General features: G+C 37.8%; 1 protein-coding gene across 1 annotated transcript; it reads right to left on the bottom strand.

Annotated features, from left to right (window-relative positions):
* Positions 1-20,269: 20,269 nt before the first annotated feature.
* LOC122568179 lies at positions 20,270-20,707 on the bottom strand. Its single transcript, XM_043727606.1, has one exon. It carries the CDS (start codon positions 20,705-20,707, stop codon positions 20,270-20,272), a length of 438 nt encoding a protein of 145 aa, XP_043583541.1.
* Positions 20,708-23,215: the final 2,508 nt, after the last annotated feature.

The raw sequence follows: 23,215 nt of genomic DNA, 5'->3' as shown, positions 1-23,215 counted from the left end.
ACACGGTAATGGGGAACGGTCACGTCATCAACGTCTCCGAGGAAACTTGCAGAGAGTCAGTTACCCGCGGTAACTATGCTTTGAGAAACAAGACTTCAGAGGGGATTGTTACGCAGACGGTGTTAAACAGAGGTAGGCGGAATGAATTGTGAGCTGTTAGATAACGAAACGATTCTTGCTTAGCGAAAAAGGGATACTATACCCTAAACTTAAAAATTGATACATTATTTTTTGTTCATTTTTGAAAATCTTTATACTCATTGGAGTATATAAAGAGCTATAACTTTCTAATAAAATTATCGATTCATGGCTCGCTGTCATCTTGACCGAACAATTAATTGGAAAGCCGTTCTTCGATGATTAACACCTCGAAGAGCTTTCAGTTTCGTGTGTTTGTTAAAAGAAATTAGATATAAATACAACTTCGAAATCTACGAACTGTAAATTATTTCATTGTGAGCAACATGTCATCAGTTTGAATAAAATTCAAATTAGATGGTCAGTAAAAAAGGGGGACATAAAAGGTGCCATCCACAATTAGGAATGTAATTAACGATCTGTAAATCTTTCTCAACCAGTTACATCGGCGCATCATACTACACCCGATAGTCACGAACGTGCGTGCAAGCGTACCATATGTGTATACTAGCACACTTTAAGTCTCCACAAGCAATATGGTCTATGTGAAGCTTTTTTATCAGATCGGTAGTTCGAGCAGGGTACCCCTTTCGCGTAATAACACGGCGCACAATCAACAGCCGCTTGATTAGGGGTGGCGGAAGTGCGTGAAAGAGGTCCTTAAATCATCGATGAAATCAGGTGACCAAGAATCTCGAACGACTCGGTAAATTGCAACAAATTCGGCAAAAAAATGCTGCCTAATTATTCGGAATATTCGCGCGAAAGCGTTGGAACAGTGAAACCGGTTCGCTGATAGAAGTTCGGGGAAGCCATAAGTCCGCGAGCCGGCCATCATGCTTCCTGCTTTCCCACAGCTGGCTTTTCTCGTAACGAGGATCGCCACGATCCAACGGATCCGTGATTGCGATCCTAAAAACGGTATGCTGTTCTACTCCGACGATTTTACGACTGTTACTGCGGAGTCAATTAGCAAACGGCGCAGAATTAGAAGGATTCTGCGGAACCGATTTCTGATGGGGAATGGAGTTCGTTCATAAATTCTGAATTCTGCGTTAAAGTGAAGTTGCTAATTACTATCTAAAGAAGTGTTTGAAGTGGAATATGGGATAAATGGAATAGGCAATGAGTCTGCAACATTCTAAGGGTGAAAATTGAAAACTCCTCAACCCACTTGCATTAGGGGAAAGTAGAAAGTATTTGAGTTGGCAACTAAGGGATTCAAAATTCAAAATTTTTGCTTGGAAATATAACTTTATTCAATTAGATATTGTCCGTTTTTGTCGACGACCTTTTGCCATCTTTCAGGCAGTGTCATAATTCCATGTTCATGAAACTTCTGATTTTTGCCAGCAAAAATCTGAATTAAATGTGATTTTACATCATCAGCGTCGTTAGAAATTTTACCATTTAAGAAGTTCCGCATGGGACGAAATAAATGGTAATCTGAAGGCGCAAGGTCTGGGCTATATGGTGGATGTGACAACACATCCCAACCAAAGTTCTAATCATTTTTGATAACCAAAGATGTATGGGGCTTTGCATTGTCCTGTTGGAAAACAACACCCTTACGATTTGCCAATTCTGGCCGCTTTTCCTCAACTGCATCGCTCAGTTTGACGAGTTGTTGTACGTACACGTTTGAATTAATCGTTCGGTTTCTTGGTAAAGGTTCAAAGTACAGAATTCATTTATAATCCCACCAAACNTGACGGCATAATCTTTTTTTGGTGAATCTCAGCTTTTGGTGTCGTCTGGACTGGTTCACCTTGCATCACTCACGATCTTTTCCGATTAACGTTCTTACAAACTATCCACTTTTGGTCGCCAGTAATCAGTCGTTTCAGAAATGGATCAATTTCGTTGCGTTTCAGAAGCGAATCGCAGATGCTAATGCGTTGCGTCAAATGAATTTCCTTAAGCTGATGAGGGACCCATAAATCGAGTTTCTTGACATAGCCAAGCTGTTTTAATTTTTTTTCAATGCATGTACGCGATACATCGAGCTTCTCTGCAATCTCACGCGTTGTGCTATGACGATCTGAATCGACAATGGCCTCGATATGGGTCTCATCAACTTCAACTGGATGACTAGATCGTTGAGCATTCTTCAGTAAAAAATCACCAGAACGATATTTGGCAAACCAATTTTGACACTGCCTTTCTTCCAAGGCTTCATTCCCATATACGGCACATAACTTCTTGTGTGCTTGCGATGCGTTCTTGCCTTTTCGGAAATAATACAATAAAATGTGTCTGAAATGCGCGTCTTGTTCTTCCATTTCTAAATTGAAATAAAAACGAAACTAAATAACTAATCGATGCAATTTTTTACTGAATTAAAGCTGGAAGTCCAAACACCAAGAAAACAATATAAGTTAGATGCTTTGAACACGTTGACAAAACAAAGGAATGTGGATAGCAGTTTATATTATATCTATTTCTTCATATACCATGTACCTTAATGTTTTTCGCAGAAATGTTATATTTTAGCAAATGGTTTCAATGTTAAAGAAAATTGTAGTCTTCAATCAAGAACGTGGTGTAACGTCATTTTAAATTTAATTTGAGTCTAATAATAAAATTTTAGTTCAAAGATGGAAAATAGACGGCAAACCTTAGTCGCAGCTGCTAAAGTAAAAATCTACCTGTGATTTAAAATAATCTGCCTCACGTCGGTCAGGAGAGTCATAAAGATATTTATTTAACAAAACAAAAGAATGTGCTAAAGCCACCTACTGACAAATTCCGCAATCACTTAATTTTCTTATTACCCTTATCACTAAATATTTTTATATTATGGCTACGTGCAAGTACTTGAAAAGTTGCAGAAACTTAGTAGTTCATTAATTTATGAACGTGTTGTGATAGAAAATCTGATAGAAAAATATAGAAGTGTACCAAATTGGTAATAAAGTATGATGCAAGAAATGACCAGAAAACTATCATGGTCACATTGAATTATTTGGATAGTACACCATAGATATAATCTTTCTGTCTAGCGTAAATTACATCCAGCTAAATTCATCAACATCAGATTAACTTTTTTCTTAATATAATTGGTTAGTTCATTTTGAAATATAATCAGATTTTTTATTAATATAAGATACTCATCATGTTGTATAATAAGAAAAACAACGTAGATTAATTTCGTTACTTTCTACACGGTATGGAAATAATTAAATTGGGCAATATAATGTTATGAGCATATTTGATAATTAGACTAATAAGTACAGTATCTCTTTTTCTTAAGACACAAATCTGATAGCACTTGCTTTCCACAAAATCAGTTACATCGTTCTACAAGCCTGATAATATCTTCATCACAATTAGAATTACTAATTTCATCTGCAAATACACTTTCTATTTCTTACTCTCTTCATAATTTATTTATCATGTACTATTTACAGCGACAGAAATTATTAAATATAACTTAACCAACTCTAATGTACCTTCGAAAGCGAAAAGAATTTCCACGTGTAGCCTATTCTGAAATAATAAATTCTGTTAAACGAAGTAAATTTAAATCTTTCGAGCAGAGAGCTATAATTATTCGATCATCGAGATATTAATAATTGACGAAAAATGGAAGCGTAAAATATTTAATTTCAATAGCAAAATCAAAGGAAGATTGCCTCGTTGTCGGCGCACGTGTAATAACCTCGAAATGGAAATGAAATGAATTGAAACGTAGTTAAGAACACGCAAGGAACTAGCAAAATTCGAAATTCAGTTCGGACTAAAAAATTGTACATAAGTGAAACTCGAAGAGATGAGGGAGAAAATTTCGGGAAAACCCGTTACCGATTAAACGACCGAAAAACGCGACAATCCTTACAACTATTATTTTAACTTATTATCAGATCGTATTATCGCTCGTATTATCAGAACCGCACTAATCAACTCGATCAAGAGAAATCGTTCGGTTTCCCAAAAGTTCCCGATCGATCATACACTTTAGTGTCAATATTTAGAAATTCTTAAAACATTTCGTTGATTAGCTTGACCTACGTGCGGCCGAAATAATAACCTCGTCCAGGAAAACCTATATGCATTCTGATAATAAAAAACCAGGACGATTGAACGCACATGTGTGATCCTAGTTGCAAAGCTATATAGCTATGTAATCGGTTAATAACCTTTGCTATTCCATCGTTGATTTTCAACCAAAGCTACACCGATCCGTTAAAAATCCTGCACGAAGAGAAGCAGATTGTTTCTCCGAAATTGTCGGTTAATAAACGGCGAATAGAAGAAAATGGCGGCGTGGAGATCCGTGAAAGGAATGGCTCGCGAAGCGTGGAGATGCAGGTAAAAAGGAATCACGGGTGTCTGTCAGAACGAATAAGTCCGTTTAAGGGTTAATCTACGGGCCGATCGGTGGAATTACGTTGCTGCCTGTCCACGGTATACCGCCTGCGCTCGTTGGTATAGAAGAAAAAGCTGTAAGTGAATTGTAGATCCCCATGATTTACGATCAACCGCTCATCGCATCGTTTTCAGTCATCGTCCCTCCTCCTACGATTTACATTTTATCGCACCACCACCGATGATCCTTGCGAACCGTTAAAATTCACCGCCGAATACGAGGGGACATCTGCCAACGAAGACCAATTCGTTTCGTCAATTCGTCGATTCGTTCGTGACCCATCTATCGACCTTGAAATGAAGAATGTTCCCTTTAGACCAGGAACAGATCGTATTTGTTGTTATGGAAAAATCCCTGTCACCTCGTGTTTGGTTTAAATGGCGATTTTACCAAAAGATTCAACAGCCCTTGGATAATTAAATCTTCACTGAGAATTTGATGCGTTTAATAAGCTTTTTAGATGGTGATTAGGTGATATTTAGGTAAGTTTGATTCTTAGATGATCTTCAATGAGTGTTGAATGATTTTCAAGACATCTTGAATGAAACACAAATGACCTTGGATAGCCTTCAAATGATCTTCACATAACTTTGAGAGATCTTGAAAAATCTTTTACTGGGACTTCCTGCTGTAGTCTTCTAATCTCCTCCTACTTAATCCGAATAATCATATTCACATATCTCGTAGGATTTCCAAGAACTTGAAACCTTATAACTTTAATTAAGCACCTTGTTGCTTCGTATTGAAAGCCGGACTAGCGCTTCCTATTGCACAGTTTTGCAACATTCCTAAATCATATCCACATAATATACACAAATCATTGTCGTTACTACATGTTTGCTTGAATTATTTATCGTTTCTTCACTGAACATTGGACCCAGGGACCCAGGAAGATTCACCAGGAGGCCTCGAAAATCTATCGTCCGTTTGGCTATTCGGAATGAGAATGGAGTTCGCCATCAAAGGGGAGGTGACTAATGTGTGTGTATACAGAAAGAAATTTGATTTTGTTGTCGCCTTACAATACTCAATTATCCCCTTAGCGGCGGGGACGGAACATCTGTCGCGACACACCCCTTCACCACACCGCTATGGCTAACTTGTTCCCCCATTAGAGGATGAACCAACGCGAATTCATGAACGCTAGATACGTTGGGATGAAGCAAAACTAGGGTGAAGGTTGATAATATCGACGGCTGCAGCTATTGCTCCTCTTCTTATTAACTGCTCGATGATGTTCTGGGGATTTCAATCCTATAATAGTCACGGATGATGGAAATCTACGTTCTCTCTTTCAAATCCTTCGAAAGAAAACAAATTGCAATTCTACTAATAACTATGTGTGTTATGCGAATTCATCTATCTGCGTGTGTATGTAATGTACAGTGGCTCACGAAAATACTCGAACGCTTACATATGCAAACTTGAATGGCCAAAATAATGTACATTGAAGTAATTTGCTTAGACAAGCAGATGTCAATAAGAAGATGGAAGTCTTAAGATTATGTCAGTGAAATTTGAAAAGGATTCAACAACGTAGGTGGGAATTATGATACGTTTACTAGAAACACGCATTGCAAGTGACTCACGAAAGTATTTGAACGCTACGTATATTATTAAATTATTTAATATTAATATTTTGTTGGACCACCTTTAGCAGCAATAGTGTGTCTCAATCGACGTTCCATACTGTATACCAATGATTTTGTAAAGCTACACTCAACGGAGTTCCATATTTCTATAATTTCATCTTTCAATACTTGCTTTGAGATTATCTGAAATTTATTTCATCTTTTTCCGACTTCAGCCCATAAATTTTCAATCGGATTTATGCCTGGACTTTGCGGTGGAGTAATTAACATATGTGGTGTGTTATATACGATCCATTCTTCCACAATTCTAGCAGTATGCTTAGGATCATTATCTTGTTGGAAGAGGAAATCTTCCAATAATCCTAATTTACGGGCACTTTCTTTATTTTTTAAAACATTTAAATACTTACATTTATCAAACATTTCATCAATAAATATCAAATTTCTAGTGCCACTGGCAGTCATGCACCCCCACGCCATGAGCGATCCACCTCCGTGTTTCACTGTTTCATGTAAATGTGGAATTTCCAATTTCGTATTTGGTTTTCTCCACACATAATTTTGACCATCTCAGCCAAAAATGTTAAACTTTGACTCGCCCGAAAAGATGACCTTGTCCCAAAAAGAATTATCTTTATTAATATATGTTTTTGCAAAAGTCAATCTTTTTTATGATTTACCGCATTAATGTATGGTTTGTTTCGCGGTGCTCTGCCATGAAAATCATTGTTTCCTAAGATTCGTCGACATAATTCCGGGTAAACTTCTTTATCAAACATATCAGCTACCATACTTGCCAGTTGAGGAGCGGATGTAGTAGGATTTTTTTTAATTCGCAAATGATAACTTTCTCCTCTCTTCCAGTCAATTTCTTTGGTCGACCTGATCGAGCTTTGTTTGCAAGTGTTCCCTCGTCCTTTGACCTTTTTACGATATAATGTATTGTGGACTTACTTCTGTTCACAATTCCGGCAATCTCGTAATATGATTTGCCGTCCTCGTGTAATCGGAATATCATTTCTCCTTCACACTTTTGTTTCAGACTTTTTGCTATTCATTTTAAATACTATCGTGCACACTTTTACGTTACTGTTACTGAAACGATATCCTAACATCAAGTGAACGTACCAATATTTTCATTTATCAATGATGTTTACATTCGGTGCAAAGGAAGATGAAAAACTATCAACAGAGTTCGAATATTCTTGCGAGACACTTATCATGAATGTTTTTAATAAATATGTCACAACTGCTGTCTACATTTTTGAATCGTTTTCAAATTTTACTGACGTAATCTTGACACTTTCCCCTCACTATAGATACCAAATTGTTTTAACAAATTAGTTTAGTACACCTCATTTTATTAATTGAAATTTGTAAATGTAAGCGTTCGAATACTTTCGTAAGCCATTGTATATGCATCGACTAGAATCCCAAGTGGTGTGTGTTATATACTTAATCAAACATCAAAGTACAAGCACATTTTCATAAATCATTCCCTCCAATCGCAGCAAAAATGACAATATAATACATGTCAACCATGTTTCACGAAATTATTATTTCAACGTCTATCGACAACAAGTGTATTTTCATAATAAGTATACACGGCATAATAAATATTCTATTTAATCACACGACCTGTCTTACCTTCTATCATTACTCACAGTTTTCCATAAATTGTTCCTACCATAAAAGATCTGCATATATATATATATTAATTCTACTCAAGTAGAGTAAAGTTTGACAAATAAATTAACAGCCATGGAACGCAAAAGGATTGCAAGCTATAAGACAACGATTCTCCAAGCCTGATTAGGCACCACAAGAACAAGAAGACTATCTAGATGCGAAGGAAGACTATAGCCAGCGTTATGGAAGAGAGTAGGAGGAACAAAGAGGCTCTCGATTCACTCGTCGAAGTGGCACGTCCACGCTTAAGGAACGATTATACGCGAGCGATGGCTGGCCTTCGTATGCCTAACGCGGAGCGGCGCGATGGAAGTGTTGATCCCATAACAAACTCAATCCAACGGCGTGCGTAAAAGCTTCATTTAGCCGTGGCATTGCCAAGTCGGTGGATAACGTTATGGTAGCCATGGGCTCGTTGGTGGTAGTCACCCATACACCGACGCCGTTCCACTGGATCTTCTGCCGTCCAGGTGATCAGATTTGATGGACCGATCGTTATGGGTTATAATTAGCTTTCAAGCCGAACCAGTCCTTTCTGTACACACACAACAGGCTAACGTGTAGTTTGCACGGCAATGTGTGCCGCTCGTCGAGCTCTGGCCACCCGTACGTGTCAATTTATGGGAATATATCTGCGAGCGTATTTATACACACGCGAGTACGCGTGATTGCGGCTACACGTATGTTTACTCGGCGAAAAATTAAATATGCCAATTTACGTGCATCACCGATCCTGCTCACGAATATCTCCAATTTCTCGAATACGACGAATACTCGATTGAACACGGTTTCGAGCGTGGGATCGGTATAAGGATACATTTGTGTATCCGTTAATTACATCGTTGAATAATGGATACCTTCGAGTTTTTTTTATATTCTTTGGTTTTCCCAAGGTTCATAGTACAGTAGAACTGGATTTATGTGAATCTACAGTTCACCACATTTATGATTTTTTGTTTACAGTGCCACTATTTATGATTTTTTGTTCTTGAACAAGATATAAATTATAAGTTGCAGATTTCTCTTTTATGGTTTTGTTATTTTTATTCAAACAGCGCAATGAAATAACATGTGGCTTAAAAAATTGATTTGTAAAAACTTCATTCATTTGCTATCGTTACTGCTATGCACATTGTTATATCACCTGGATCATATTAGCTTCATCGTTCATCAATCTCATTGTGCGAGGCGATCGAAGGATTCGTTTAATCAGACGCTAACTAAAATTTTCCTTGAAAAAAGAGAATTCAGATTCGCGAAACGAAGGTACTTGGAAACGGGTTGAACAATCATTTGCAAAGGAAGCGGTATAAAAATTCGAAGTAAATATCGGATCCTGTTGATTCCTATCGTCGATGATTGATAAATGCGTCCGAATGTTAAACGAAGTTATTGCTGTAAATCAGTATGGCGTCGAAGAAAATACTGGATTTTAATCACACGAGATATTCCCCTGGGTTACTATCGCGATACTCATCGGCGAATACGATTATTTACGGTGTTTACATTGAAAGGCCCGAAGAAAAATGAACGAACAGCTTCGGAGGATTTCTCGGTTCGAGCGTGTCTCGCGGACCACCGATGCGATAATTAATATAAAAATCGATGCGCGCATAAGCGTAAATTTACAGGGACTGAAGCACACACGAACGGAATTGTCCGCAGGGAAACGTGTAACGCGCGAGCTCGTGTAATGCACGCCGTGCATGCCTATCGATACTCAATAATTAATGTTAAGACAGTCACACGTATATATCTACTTGCATTCTCACACGCTCGCCAATTCATACCTATACGGATAAACGAACAAATACCGGTCTGTCTTATGTACCATCGTGCAAAGACTTAAACGCATAAGTACGTATGCTAACGAGAAAGCTGTACGCTCTATAATCTCGCGATGTTCCTTTTATTACGTGTTTAGGAAACGAAATATAACTTGGAAGATTATTTTCTTCAAAGAGTGTTTTCTTCGTCGAAAAGGTACAGTTTGAAAACCTTCATTATGCCTGAGATTTTAAGTAATTGCCTAATTACCTAAGTAATTTTAAGTAATTAAGTGTCTATGATAAGCATATGCTTTATCGTTAGATAGCAATTTCTCGCACAACAACATATCCGTAAACCTTCAAAAATGTAGTTCTCGATTTCTTACGCATTAATATACCTATATCTACCGATGCAAATCTTCCCCCATATGTCGTACTTGTACAGAAAGCTGTACGCTCTGTAATCTCGCGATGTTCCTTCTATTACGTGTTTAGGAAACGAAATATAACTTGGAAGATTATTTTCTTCAAAGAGTGTTTTCTTCGTCGAAAAGGTGCAATTTGGAAACCTTCATTATGCCTGAGATTTTAAGTAATTGCCTAATTACCTAAGTAATTTTAAGTAATTAAGTGTCTATGATAAGCATATGCTTTATCGTTAGATAGCAATTTCTCGCACAACAACATATCCGTAAAACTTCAAAAATGTAGTTCTCGATTTCTTACGCATTAATATACCTATATCTACCGATGCAAATCTTTCCCCATATGTCGTACTTGTATCAATACGAACTTCCATCTACCCATGTTTCGCAAAGGTCCCCAAAATTTAATCTCTAATATCTTATACGTCGATATACCTATCTGAACGTAAGCTTCCATCATCCCATATTTCACTTCCCTTCGGCCTATGCGCCACAGAAACCCATACAATCGCGTCACACCTGGCAGCAATTTCAGGAAAGCAGAAACGTTCTAATAGACGTAGCGAAACTTTTGACGTTTAGTGTATGCACATAGCGCACACAAAGGCCAGTACCTATACATGTATCGATGCGTTGCCTCGAGGGGCCCAAGGGACTTAACAGGGCCTCGTTCGCCTCCACCCTTCTTCAAGTCCCCACTTCCCTCAGTCCCAGTCGACCTCACATACACCTTCTGCTCCCCTTCCGCCGTCCTCTTTTTATCCGGTCGCCCGGTATACGTGGGGAAACATGGCCGCATGCCTCCTCACATGGGCCAAACAATGGCGGATACACGCGGGCCCCCGGCCTGTTGTTTGCCCGCTCGTGTTTCGATGAAGTAGGGGCCCGACCACATAATACCGGCGATCTTTTTCTGACTCCTTTTTGCTCCCTATTTCTGGACTTTCTGTTTTCGGCGTCTCCGTTTCTCCTCTGGCTTGTTCGCTGTTTCTTTGTCCCATTCTAGGCACCGTGCTACACGTCTCTTCGTTTCTCTCTGTTTTTTGGCCGATGAAACGCTATAAAAGGAAGGGCGAAGTAGGGACATCGTGTACTCTCGCTACTATTTCCTCCTTAGCTCATTTCTATTCTGCGTTCTACGACAAACAAGTTGCTGGTTTTCTGAAAATTGTCCACCTTTACCACTTTTAATTCGCTCCAATGTGCTTCTATCAATTTTATTTTCTTTGTGTTTTTATTTTATTTTGTTTTATTTTATTTTATCTGTACATCTGGTCTGCTTCGTTCTATTCTTACGTGTTACTTTATTTCATTCGGTTTTCCTTTTGTATCCCTCGTACCGCTGTTTCCTCTTACCATTCGTTCCCTTTTATTCATCAGCCGGTTTCTTTTTTCTCTCCTTTTTTTTCTTTCATCCTTCGCACCCCGTTTCAGAGCAGACTTTTTTCCTTCCATTCTCCGCTCGCTCATTCGTACACCGGACACATTCTTTCTCCGCGAGAGCTTCTGTTCCATTCTCCCTTGCCAGCCCTTTACCCCATCCCTTTTCTACCGTAGCACGATTATTTCGCGAGTAATACAGGGGAACACGGGCGCAACCAACGATTTTTACCAAAGTTGGAAGAGGAGCACCGTGATCTGGTTATCTTTCTGCGATCTTCATCATCTGCAATGATCGACGTGTCCCGCATTTCGTCTCGCACGTTCACCATGGTCGCGTTATACTTTTACCTCGTAGCATTATCCTTTTCCTTCCGTAAAATAAATATCTGCCCCTCTACAGAATCGCGAGAATCTCGCATTATTATAATAAGCTACATTCAAAGATATATACACTCTTATGAATTCCAATAATTTACGTAATATCTATAGATCCCAAGAATTTAAAAAAGCATCAAGGATCTGTATTATGAAAATCAATATCCAAATTCTGTTCCTTTAGAAAATTATTTGGTTAAACACCTACTGCAACGAAAAAGGTTACCATGGATATCTTAACAAATTATTAACGAATTTTGTACTTTATATAGCTGATTATTATTATTATTATTATTTATTTTAGTCCGTGCCTTTCGGCTTTCGACGAACTTTCGGTTTACATTAGCATATTCTCCTTAGCATATTCTTATCTCTAGCCGCTAAAACTAATGACTACAAACTATTGCAACTTATGACTACACATTATTGTCACATTATTGGTCTTCTGCCTCCTTGCTGTGCTACCTTCTTGTCATTCCTCCCCGTTTCGTATTGCCCTTGCCCTTCTCTTCTTATATAGCTGATTATATAGATACAATTAAAAAAATGATTCCAAATTTTTCAGCAGTAACGTAGCTTCGTTCGTGCGATACGTAATGGTGAAAATGGCAGGAACGTAGTTTGGGAACACAACGTATGTACTTAGTTTCCACATGGAACACCGAAGCAGATTAATCGAGCCAGCAAACTCAACCAGTAGATAAATATCTGGCAAAGAGAAATTGGCAAAGTTTGGCTCGGTGGTAGTAGCTTGGTGGATGCCGAAATTAGCAGCGAGTTACGGCAGAGTTTCAACGATTGAAATGGCATTTCGCTGGAAGTTCGCGCATGGTCACCGGCTCCCCACGTATGGATCAGATAATGGCGGACACGCAGGCCGGCCTGTGTCTACCAGTTCGTGTCCAGATGAAGTAAAAGCCAGGTCGCATAACGCCACGGAACCCCCCTTCTTTCGTACCTACCTATCCACCTTTTTCTACCTTTTCTTTCTTTTATGTTGTTTCCTTTAGCAATCCTGTGGATTCGCGGGATTCTTCTTGCTGAAGGTGACCACTCCTCGTGCACTCTCGATTAAGTGAGACGTGGTTGCAGCCCTTAGGAATCTTTAAGAAGGAAAACATAGTCCATTCGTCGACGCAGATCAGTTAGTAGCATGAGCGTTAAACGAGTTCACGGATAAAACCGTGTAATCGAAAGGTTTCGTGCGTTCCGCGCACCGCCATTTAGAATCAGCTATGATTTCAGAGTACGGAACGCGAAGCCTTGTAATGTTGCTTCTAATATCACTCCTGCGCTCTTCGTGAAATTGTGGACCTCGTTTGAGTACAAAGGGGCTGCGGTTTTCACCGAGTCTTCGCCTAGCTACTCATTTCGTCAGATAATACCTGGTGCATCGAACCCCTATGGCTAAACTAGAAATACACGGTGAAACTTTTGAAACTTGTCTTTCATATATTAATAGAATAAAAATTGAAACTTGAAGTAAAACCGGCAATTTAAAAATCAATTCTTATTTATCATTCTAAAGTTTAAGTTTCATGAGAGTCTCTGGATCAAATAACAATTTATTATCAATTATTTGCTTAACAATTATATTTAGATTCGCATAAGATAACACGAGTATTGGAGCAAAAATATTTTAATCAAATTTTTAAACAAAACTAGCAAAAGATACAATATATTGAATCGGCAACTAAGTGATCGCGGATTTTGTCAATATCACCTAATGACAAAATCTGCAATCACTTAGTTGCCAAGCCAATAATGCAAACAAAAAATCATCTCACTTTCCATTTCATTTATCCACAAAAATTCGTAACCTTCCCTTGTTTCTTAAAAAGAATTGTTGAAGTGGTCTGTTAGAATTTAATCTCAAAGTTAAGATAAATAATCTGTGGAAGACACAATGTTTATGTTGAAATAATATTAGGCGATGTTTATTAAACAGAATTACAGAACCGAATGTATTTCAAATATAAGTGAGTGATATGGCATAATTAACAAAGTGTGCAGGTAAAGAATTTATGGATTGTTCACAGTTGGCCAGTTACTCTCAGACTGACTGTAGGTAGTGATCCATGGTCCCTTAAAGATTTTCAACCCCACTCTCTATACAGTAGTGAGTATGACCTGTGTAAGTGTCTGTCCAAGGTTATTTGTGTCTATGCGTGTAATTTCTCACGGTGTTCTTAACTGGAATTCTTTATTCCTGGAATTTCATTCTTTTTTATGTTATGATCTTCATTAATGAATTTACCTTTTGACGTTCCTGTGACATAACTTCTCTTTTCTTTTTTGTTTCTACGAGTTTGTCGTTAGCTTGCTTCAATACATCTGTGTCTTTTTAATGATGAAATTACTTGGATGATTATTTTTTAGTAATATTATTTTATAGTATTAGAATTCCACCTAAAATTTATAGAAGTCTGTGATATGTTTAAAACAACACATGTGACACAAATGTACCTTTGCTTTGGTCCAATTACTGTCGACAAAAATGCACTTCTAACAAGAAGATCTGAGGTACGTCTTAGTTACAACAGTGACGAACCATTGCACAATAGTGGAACTTGAAAGACTAAGGCTAATGACACTTAGTTTTGGAGACAGACAGTTGATTGCAAATGTCATTAGCAGCTACTTGAAAAATCCGACAAGGGTTAATTTAGGTTTCTGCTAGGAAGACAATGGAATAGTCTTCTAACTATACTCTATTATATTAAAAAGTAAGCTGTCAATATTAAGAAATTCTTCGATACTAACAAGTAAAAATTTGTATGTAAAGTCTACCATTTAGAAATTAGATTGTTAGAATTTAATCTTAAAGTTAAGATAAATAATCTGTGGAAGACACAATGTTTATGTTGAAATAATATTAGGCGATGTTTATTAAACAGAATTACAGGACCAAATGTATTTCAAATATAAGTGAGTGATATGGCATAATTAACAAAGTGTGCAGGTCAAGAATTTATGGATTGTTCACAGTTGGCCAGTTACTCTCAGACTGACTGTAGGTAGTGATCCATGGTCCCTTAAAGATTTTCAACCCCACTCTCTATACAGTAGTGAGTATGACTTGTATAAGTGTCTGTATAAGATTATTTGTTTATTTATAAGATTACAAATCTGTATAAGATTATGTGTGTAATATCGTTGTATTCCAACAAGGTCACCACTTCTAGGAAAACTCTACATCTGGTCTTTTTAGTTTTCTCAAACACTGAAGCCATCGACAGCGTATAAACAATAGACTGGGGCGAAGGCAGACCATAGACAGTAGACAGGCGACGATGTCTACTTCTATGGGGGTTTTCTGTTATAGGGTAAGACTGCTAGCGTGAGGATCGGGCCAGCTCAAATTATATTCCTACTTGTACTTACGCCTCTGTATTAAAATATATTTTCCACTTTACAATTTATCCGCGCGTTCCTCCGTTCAGACATCTAATAACTTCAACAAGAATAAATTACCCTCGATCAATTTCTCTAATTAAAACAAGATTATTTCCACCAACGAGGCGTCGTCATTCTCTCGGTTTAAACCTTCGCCAATCCGACTCATTACTTTGAAATTGTTAAGCGCGCACGATGAAAGTACGCGATACGGCAGCGACCGTTTAATCGATTGCGATCGGAATTTCGGCCAGGTTGCCTGCTAACGAGCCGATACACCACCGAATCGTCGCGTCGCGTAATGAGATAATGACAGGTGCAGCATTCATACTTGATTCACGACGCGGATAAGATCGACGCGTAACACTTGTCTGTGTCACGCGACCACGCACACGCGCGTCCGACGCGGCGCTGTAATTTAGATGAGGATCTGGCAGCCCGCGACAAAACGAGCTTCATTTGCCCGGCCATTTTTCGCGCGCCTACCACACACTTCACATGCAGCCATATTTTTGCACCTTCAATTACGCGCGCCTGTTTTCAACGAGCCGCTGTTAGTAGAAACGATGCGAAATATTTAACGATTCGATCTCGTTCTTCTCGTTACGTTTGTTTTTCCATTTCATTGATTTTTATTGTCATTGTATCGATCGGTTGGAACAATTGTTTGAAGGCTTTTTGTTGGCATGGTAAAAGGGATGGTGGTAACTTTCTATCGAATACTGATTTGGTAAAAGTTAAATAATCTTTATGGAATCGATTTACGATGGTACTTTTTGGAAAAGGATGTCGTTGAATATTAATGTTTATTTCTATCGTTGGATCATAGGTAATTTATATGGTTTGAGTTAGATTCTTTAGTTAGCTTCCATCGTTTTCATTTGATATTCTGTGCGAGTTGAAACTATTTGATTTCATTGATTGCTTGATTTTAATTTTCTACTTCGAATCTTTATGACCTGGAATACAAGGTATAAATTAAAATGAATTATTTTATTTAAGCTAGCCCTTGTAGCTTATTTATCATACAATAATACAAATCGAGGGTTAATATGTAAAATTCCACGTTCGCTGTTATGTTCACAGATATGAAATATTAATTCGCCTGTTAATCTTGATATTGTGAATCTTTCGTAGAATTAATTTTATTCCTTAAAAATCGATTTCAGCTATCTGAATAATATTCACCGTCACATTTCCAGCTGTATAATAACGTATCGTTCCGAGGTAAATCGGAAACGCTCTGGGTGGTACATAAATATTTTTCCCGTTTGTCACAGCTACACGATAAAAGAGTGTCCTCCATAGTTCTCCTAGGCGCTAGCTAGACGAAATACTTTAACAAAAGCAAGCAAGTGTTCGAAACATCGTAAATCCACCGAATATTGTTTCGTTTCTCTGAAAAATTGACCATCAGAAACGTTAGCGATATTTATAGAAGTTGGTCACAGCTCATGGTTCCTTTATCTTCCTCTTTCCCTGTCCACCGATATTAAGCGTAAATCGTGACACCTATAGTTTTAATATATACAACGGATGGAACGTGCAGCCATTTTATTGGACGCTTCAAGAAGGGGAACATGAATTTTTTTCTGGCCGTGGAACCGATGCCTCGTACGGCCCCCTTGTGAGAGCCCTCATCAAGCTTTAGTTCCTACTTAACTCCGGTTATATATGTAAACGCGACCAAATCGTTAACCATCTTACCTGCATTTTCTACAGCCCACAGGCCGCGTAGAAACTCAAGTCCGTGGAATGTGGCCGGATCGTCGTTAATAGTCTGTGAAGATCATAACTCTCTCGACGGCTGTCTTACTCATCCAGTCCCGCACGGCCTGTTCCTCGAAACGGTGTCGGTGGAATTAACCCAGAGGATCTCTATTGACGTACTAGCACCCCTTCAGGTAGTCGGTTTATCGTACAGTTGGTGTTAAAGTTAGAATAAGCCGGATGAGGAAAGTGTGAGATGGAAAGTTACAGTGTTCGGTGTGTATTTATATACAGGCGGTTGTTCCTTAGCGTTTGATCTGCGTTCGATCAAGTGAAATTGAGAGGATTCCTGAAGACAATTATAAAAATCATCTTTCATTAGATTTCTAATGATCGCAAAATAATATTAAATTGCTGTCAATGCAAAAAATAACAAATAATAATAAATTCCGAAATATGTGTAGTCATAAGTTGCAATAGTTTGTAGTCATTAGTTTAGCGACTAGAGATAAGAATATGCTAAGGAGAATATGCTAATGTAAACCGGAAGTTCGTCCAAAGCCGAAAGGCACGGACAAAAATAAATAATAATAATAATAATAAATAAATAAATAAATTCCGAAATAATAGATTGAAAATAACAAGGATTTGATATGTTGCTATTTAAAATTGTCTTAGAATTCGAGTGAAATCAAATGTAAAATGTAAAGCAGTAGTACGCTGTTACCATACGACAAAACAATCACCTGAATAACATCGATATGAAAATGGTCTTCTCTTTAGTCAAGCGAATACAAAGACCGTGAACACGATATAATATAAAATTGAATAGATATTCTGCTTTCGTTATGTATAGTTCTTTCTGTTTCTTTCATACATTTAATGGATATGCGTGGTTTGGTACCATATTTACGTACATTACATTTAACAAAGAAAAATAATATAATTTTAGAGAAAAAGAATAATAGTCCCCTATATATAATCTACAATAATCGCCTAATATTAATCATAGACATCATAATTATTCAAATTGAAACACGAAAGGAGATTAGAAAAGATCAACCAGCTAATCAATTCCTCCACTTTGCCTCGCAAACAAACAATACGATCCTTCACGTAAATCGAAACATCTCTATCGAAATGGCCGCCAACAGTTCCACCCTTCCACGTGATTCTCCATAAAAGAAAGCAAAAAACGTTCAAGATTCGACGACATCGAGGTTATCGGTCAATTTAAAATTCGATGAGAGTTGCATCGAGCACGAGGAAGGTCCTCCGTGGATCAGCGGCAATAGGAGGACGAGGAAACAAGGGAAAAGGGCACACTGGGGTTGAGGCGAAGATATAGGGAGGGGGTAAAAAAGGAGCACATGTTGCCCCAGGGAATTGGACCAATCAGGAGCACCGGTTCCAGACGTAGCACACTATTAATCCCAGGGGATTTGCCATGGGGGTTTTTGCGTTCGTGATCCGAACTCGGGGTGGCGTTGCGGTTGCTGCTGCGGTTTGATTTATCTTGGGCCGCTTCTCACGCAACCGCGATAACTCACCGGCCCTTAATTTCTATTTTTCACCCCCTCTCACCCTTCATATTCGCAGCGTTCCCCGCCGTGGGACACGCTCCTTCGCCTACGTAAACGCGATTCGATTTCGATTCGATACGATCCGATCGAGGAGGAGCACACGGTTTTTCGATGCTTCCGCATCCAGTACGATCGACGGGTTAATTGCACCTTCGGGAGCGTTCTTGCGGCTGTTACTCGATCGGTCGCTGGATTCGATGGAGCCGGTTAAGTGGGCGCCACTAGCGATTTGAATCAATGGAATCGCTGGTTTATTAACCTTGTGACTGTGGACGTGTATCTTGAACTTTGTTCGTTTTTACTTTGGATGAATAGGTACGGGAGAGATACAACGTTTTCTGATTTACTTTATAATGGAAAATTGTTTCAGAAATCGGAATTGTTAGAAGAATACCTTCTGTTGTTGTTTTATAAATTTTGCGAATTAAGATTGAAGGAAACTAGTTCAGTTACAATAAATTTAAATATTAGACTATTAAACGATTGAAAGTAAAAAGTACATTTTTGGGGGGAAACCTTCTCGTCGTAAAAGATTAATCGACAATTATTTACAAAGCGGACGATCTCAGCGATTTCAAGAACCTTGAAACACGTTGTCAAAATCAACGCTCCGAACAACTTTTTCTTATATGTTACCGTCGCTCGGCTTTAGTTTCCGAAATATTGGCAACATACTTCAATTCAATTTACATTGCGATTACATTCCATCCCGCTATGAGCATCCTTTTGTATACTTTTATATAAACCAACCTAAGTCATTTTCGATAATCATTTTTAATTGATATAAGAAAGAGAAATCAAAGCGTTAGGTTTAGGGTAGATAATGTTATTTTATCCCAAAAGTTTCTTTCGTTTTATGAGGAAATAATAGAAGCACCATGTTTTTTGTTTTATATTATTTCGTCGAATTACGTGCGACGATTTTGTTTTGTTGAGATAAACACCGTGCCATTTCACAGACTTGGTTTTACGTTTGTATAAAAAACACGTTTGCGAAAGAAAGACACTTTCCGGACAACCTAATATATTCGTCCGCCTTTAGGCCGTGAAATAACTTAAATTATTCAATAACAAGACAGATACAATTCATACTAAACTTTATATTATATAATCATGAAACAATCATGATAGCATTCAGTTATGATGTTTAGAAAAGTGACTATTCGATTATCAAAATCATAGTCATAGTCATAAATCATCGTCGAAATAGAAACTTTTGCGAATGTCTCCAAAGCCTAAAATGTCTAAAACCAAGCGACGCGACGGTAACATATTTAGGAAAAAGTTTCTTAAAATATCAACTTTGACAATATATTTCAAGCACATTAAAATCGGTGAGGTCGTTCGTCATTCCTTGATACGTAACCACTATTAAAAGGAATTAGCTAAAAGAACTAAAAATATTCTAAAAATCATTTTTTCTGAATCGCACGTCATTTTATTTCCCTATGAAATACTTAAATCAGTAGCCTAGATATATCTGGTGAAAATAATTAACATCTTGTACGAGATATCGATGTAATATTAGATACGAGTCTTAACACTTTGATTGGGGTTAGGTTGGGGTTAAGTTGGGGTTAGGTTGGGGTTATATATGACCCGCCACGGTGGTCATTGGTCACCCGAACGCTTGAACTTCTTACAATTGTAAAAATTGAATGAAAATTGACAGTTGGGGCATTTTGAATATAACCGATAAATAGAAGATATTTTGAAATACAAAGTGATCCATTGAACAATTAAATATTTTTATTAGAACATAAAAGAAATGAGAACAAATCTTGCTTCTAAGGGTGCACTGTGTTAAAACACTTTAAACATAAATCTGGACAATAGGTGGTCACCTTTTGGTCCGATTTTTAGCAATTTTTGATCCTGACTGTTTAACATTTTTTTTATAGCTCTCTCTGCAAGATTTTCGTGCCAGGTACGCTTGCCCTTCTTTCTTCTGCATTTCGTTTCGCGATCTTTGTAAAACAAGTATATTTGACGGCTCTGGTGAATGGCACTGTGTAAGGTGCATCGCGAGTGCCATTCTAAAATCTGATACCTCGATTTTTGTTTTTGTTGCTTGTTTATAGAGTATCATCGCGTTCGAAATTGATGTACTTAACAATAACTCTAATGCTAATTTTATATACCAATTGAGGTTTCTTCTATGTGGTGTAGAATATGCTATCATTTGATCCGATAAATCTACAGCACAGTTTCCTCTGTTGTGATCTACCACTGCCATTGGTTTACCACAAACATAATTCTTTTTGCGGACCTCTACCATTTCAGCCGAATGTTTCGTCGAAATCATAAAAATGTCACGCTTGTCTCTCCACCTTACTATTATATATAGAACGAGCAAATACCGTTTTCTAATATCTCGTACACGTTTCAACAATATATTCTGCACGTTTTGCTTACGACGAAATAACAAATACGAATGGTTTGTTGAAATAAACGAAGCCTCGTTATAATATGTCGTTATCAACCGTTACCAAGGCGCCACGGTGGTCACCCGTGACCACCAATAAGATAAACGGTCTATTGGGGAAGAATGTTGTCTCGCATCGTCAATTTATTATTATTTTGCCATTATATGCTTTGAATAATAAAAATAGGGTCCGATACACCTGGCACAATATTCGAGCAAGTTCATAATAAAAATACTCCCGTGGCGTCCCGAGCGAAACATGTGATTTCGGCGTGGCAATCAAAGTGTTAACAGAGATCGCGTGTCGCATAGAAAGAGCGTTTAGTTTTACTTGTTGTTTCCTACTTAAGAGGTTAATAACAAACAACGTTTCATATTAGCTAAGAGGATTAGTTTCTTTCCTAACTGTGTTCGCTCAGGAAATCAGGTCTGACTTCCCGCTTCCTGTCACGTATTAAGTTGATCGTAAGAGAATTCTATATTTACCAGTACACAGGCTCCGGTCGATAGATACTACCTGTGATTTAGATGGTATATTAAGTGTCTGGCTATTGAACGCTCGATTCCCGCGCGATACATCATACCGATCGCGGCATCATGGATCTGTTATCTGTTACGGGCGCAACGGACGCGATCGTTTGTCAGAACGACATGGTAATATGATTGATCGAACATCGGTCTATTAGAAACGGTAAGAGAGATCTTGCTCGTCCAAACTGGGAACCGCTAATGGAATCGAATGCGTCATTCCTTTATCGAACGTTCCATTCGTTGCGATGGTTGAATTTCCCTTCGAATTAACAATTTCGATGTTTTTACCTTTGAGAAAATTTTGTTTCTATCATCGAAGAATATTTTTATATTTATTACAGTCTAATTTTGTATTTATGTGGCTTTATTTGCGATCTTTATTTAAATATTAGTATATATTGTGAATTGTGAATAATGGTTTCATAATGAAAATATAGAAAAAGGGCAAAATTTAAGAATATATCGCAGAAACTTTGATTTTTATGTCTATATTATTTATATTAAAATCGTTCTAATTACACAGACGTTTTTTGAAATATTTATACCTATTTCGTTTTTACACATTGCAGTGTGATTATTTCACACAGAATGCCAATTAGAGTACTCCATCGTCGAAACGCCAATTGTTCAATGAGCCAGGCTACAAAATTCTTATTAAAGATTACGTATATTTCTATGTAATTTAATTCCTACGAAAACTACATCTAAAAATTTCAATCGCAACTGAATAAACAACTACAACGAGCAAAATTTCCTTCATCTTCTGTGCCTACTTTACGATCATTTGCATCGAACAAACGAATGCAACGAGTCTAAAATCAATGGACGCAGAGAAGCGCTAGAAATTCGATCTGAAGCCACTTCCAGCGTGTCCATTTTTCGTAGAGACTGAGAAAGTGAAGGAAGAACAGGGTTGGAGTTGGATTCTTCTGAAATGGGAGCTGGTGTAGGGCCTATGAAAAGGCGTCGTACACGAACGAAAAAAGTAGCAGAGAATCTTGCAAATGACGATGCGATGACGATGCGCGTGTTGTCGGTTCGTAAGGGAAATGAATAACGATCAGCATCGTGGCCATTCGACTCCGCTTGTCTGTCAGCGGGACCATTATCGATTATGATAGCCGCTCGTCATGATCGATCAGGGAATCTGGAACTCGCTCGAGTCATTCGTCTTCAGCTCGTTCGCCGCCTGTCGATCCGTGATTCACGTGGTTGTTGTTCGATTACCTTTTGAACATTTTGTTGCGAATATTCCATAAGACGAGCTGTTAGCCTCGTTAATGTTATTGGTTGTATGCTGGTTAAATTCACGTCGAGAAATATTGTTATAGTTAGGTCTTTATTAAGCCGTAAAAGATTACAGCAGTGCTTCGTTAACTGTCCTTCACTATACCCGGTTTTTGGAATCAATTTTATCGTCTGAGTCTTGAAATCTTTTTGCAGAACTATAATACATGATATCATTAATAGGATTAGTACAAGTTACACGTTATAAGTCTTTAATAAAAATTCAGGAAATTCATTTTCAACGTGCATCTCGATTCGTTATAATTCTATGTGAAAAGCAATATCAGCTAAATGGTCAGCTGTGGATAATTATCGAGTATTTTTTAAACATTAAAACACTCTTTTTAAACATTCTTAATAACATCCGAACATAATATAGTTGATGGATCGAATATTTCGTCAATTGATTAATATTAAGTTGTAAATTATTACAAACAGTTCTTGGTCTTACGTGTATACTCAAAGAAAAGGAAAAATAGATACTTGTGATTTTCTAGAAATACATATACTTTCGACAAATGTCCAGACAAGGTTCCAATGGCT

The sequence above is a fragment of the Bombus pyrosoma genome, linkage group LG1, assembly GCF_014825855.1.
Source record: "Bombus pyrosoma isolate SC7728 linkage group LG1, ASM1482585v1, whole genome shotgun sequence".
Lineage (NCBI taxonomy): Eukaryota > Metazoa > Arthropoda > Insecta > Hymenoptera > Apidae > Bombus > Bombus pyrosoma.
Note: the sequence above shows the minus strand (reverse complement) of the source record. Positions and strands in the feature narration are given on the sequence as shown.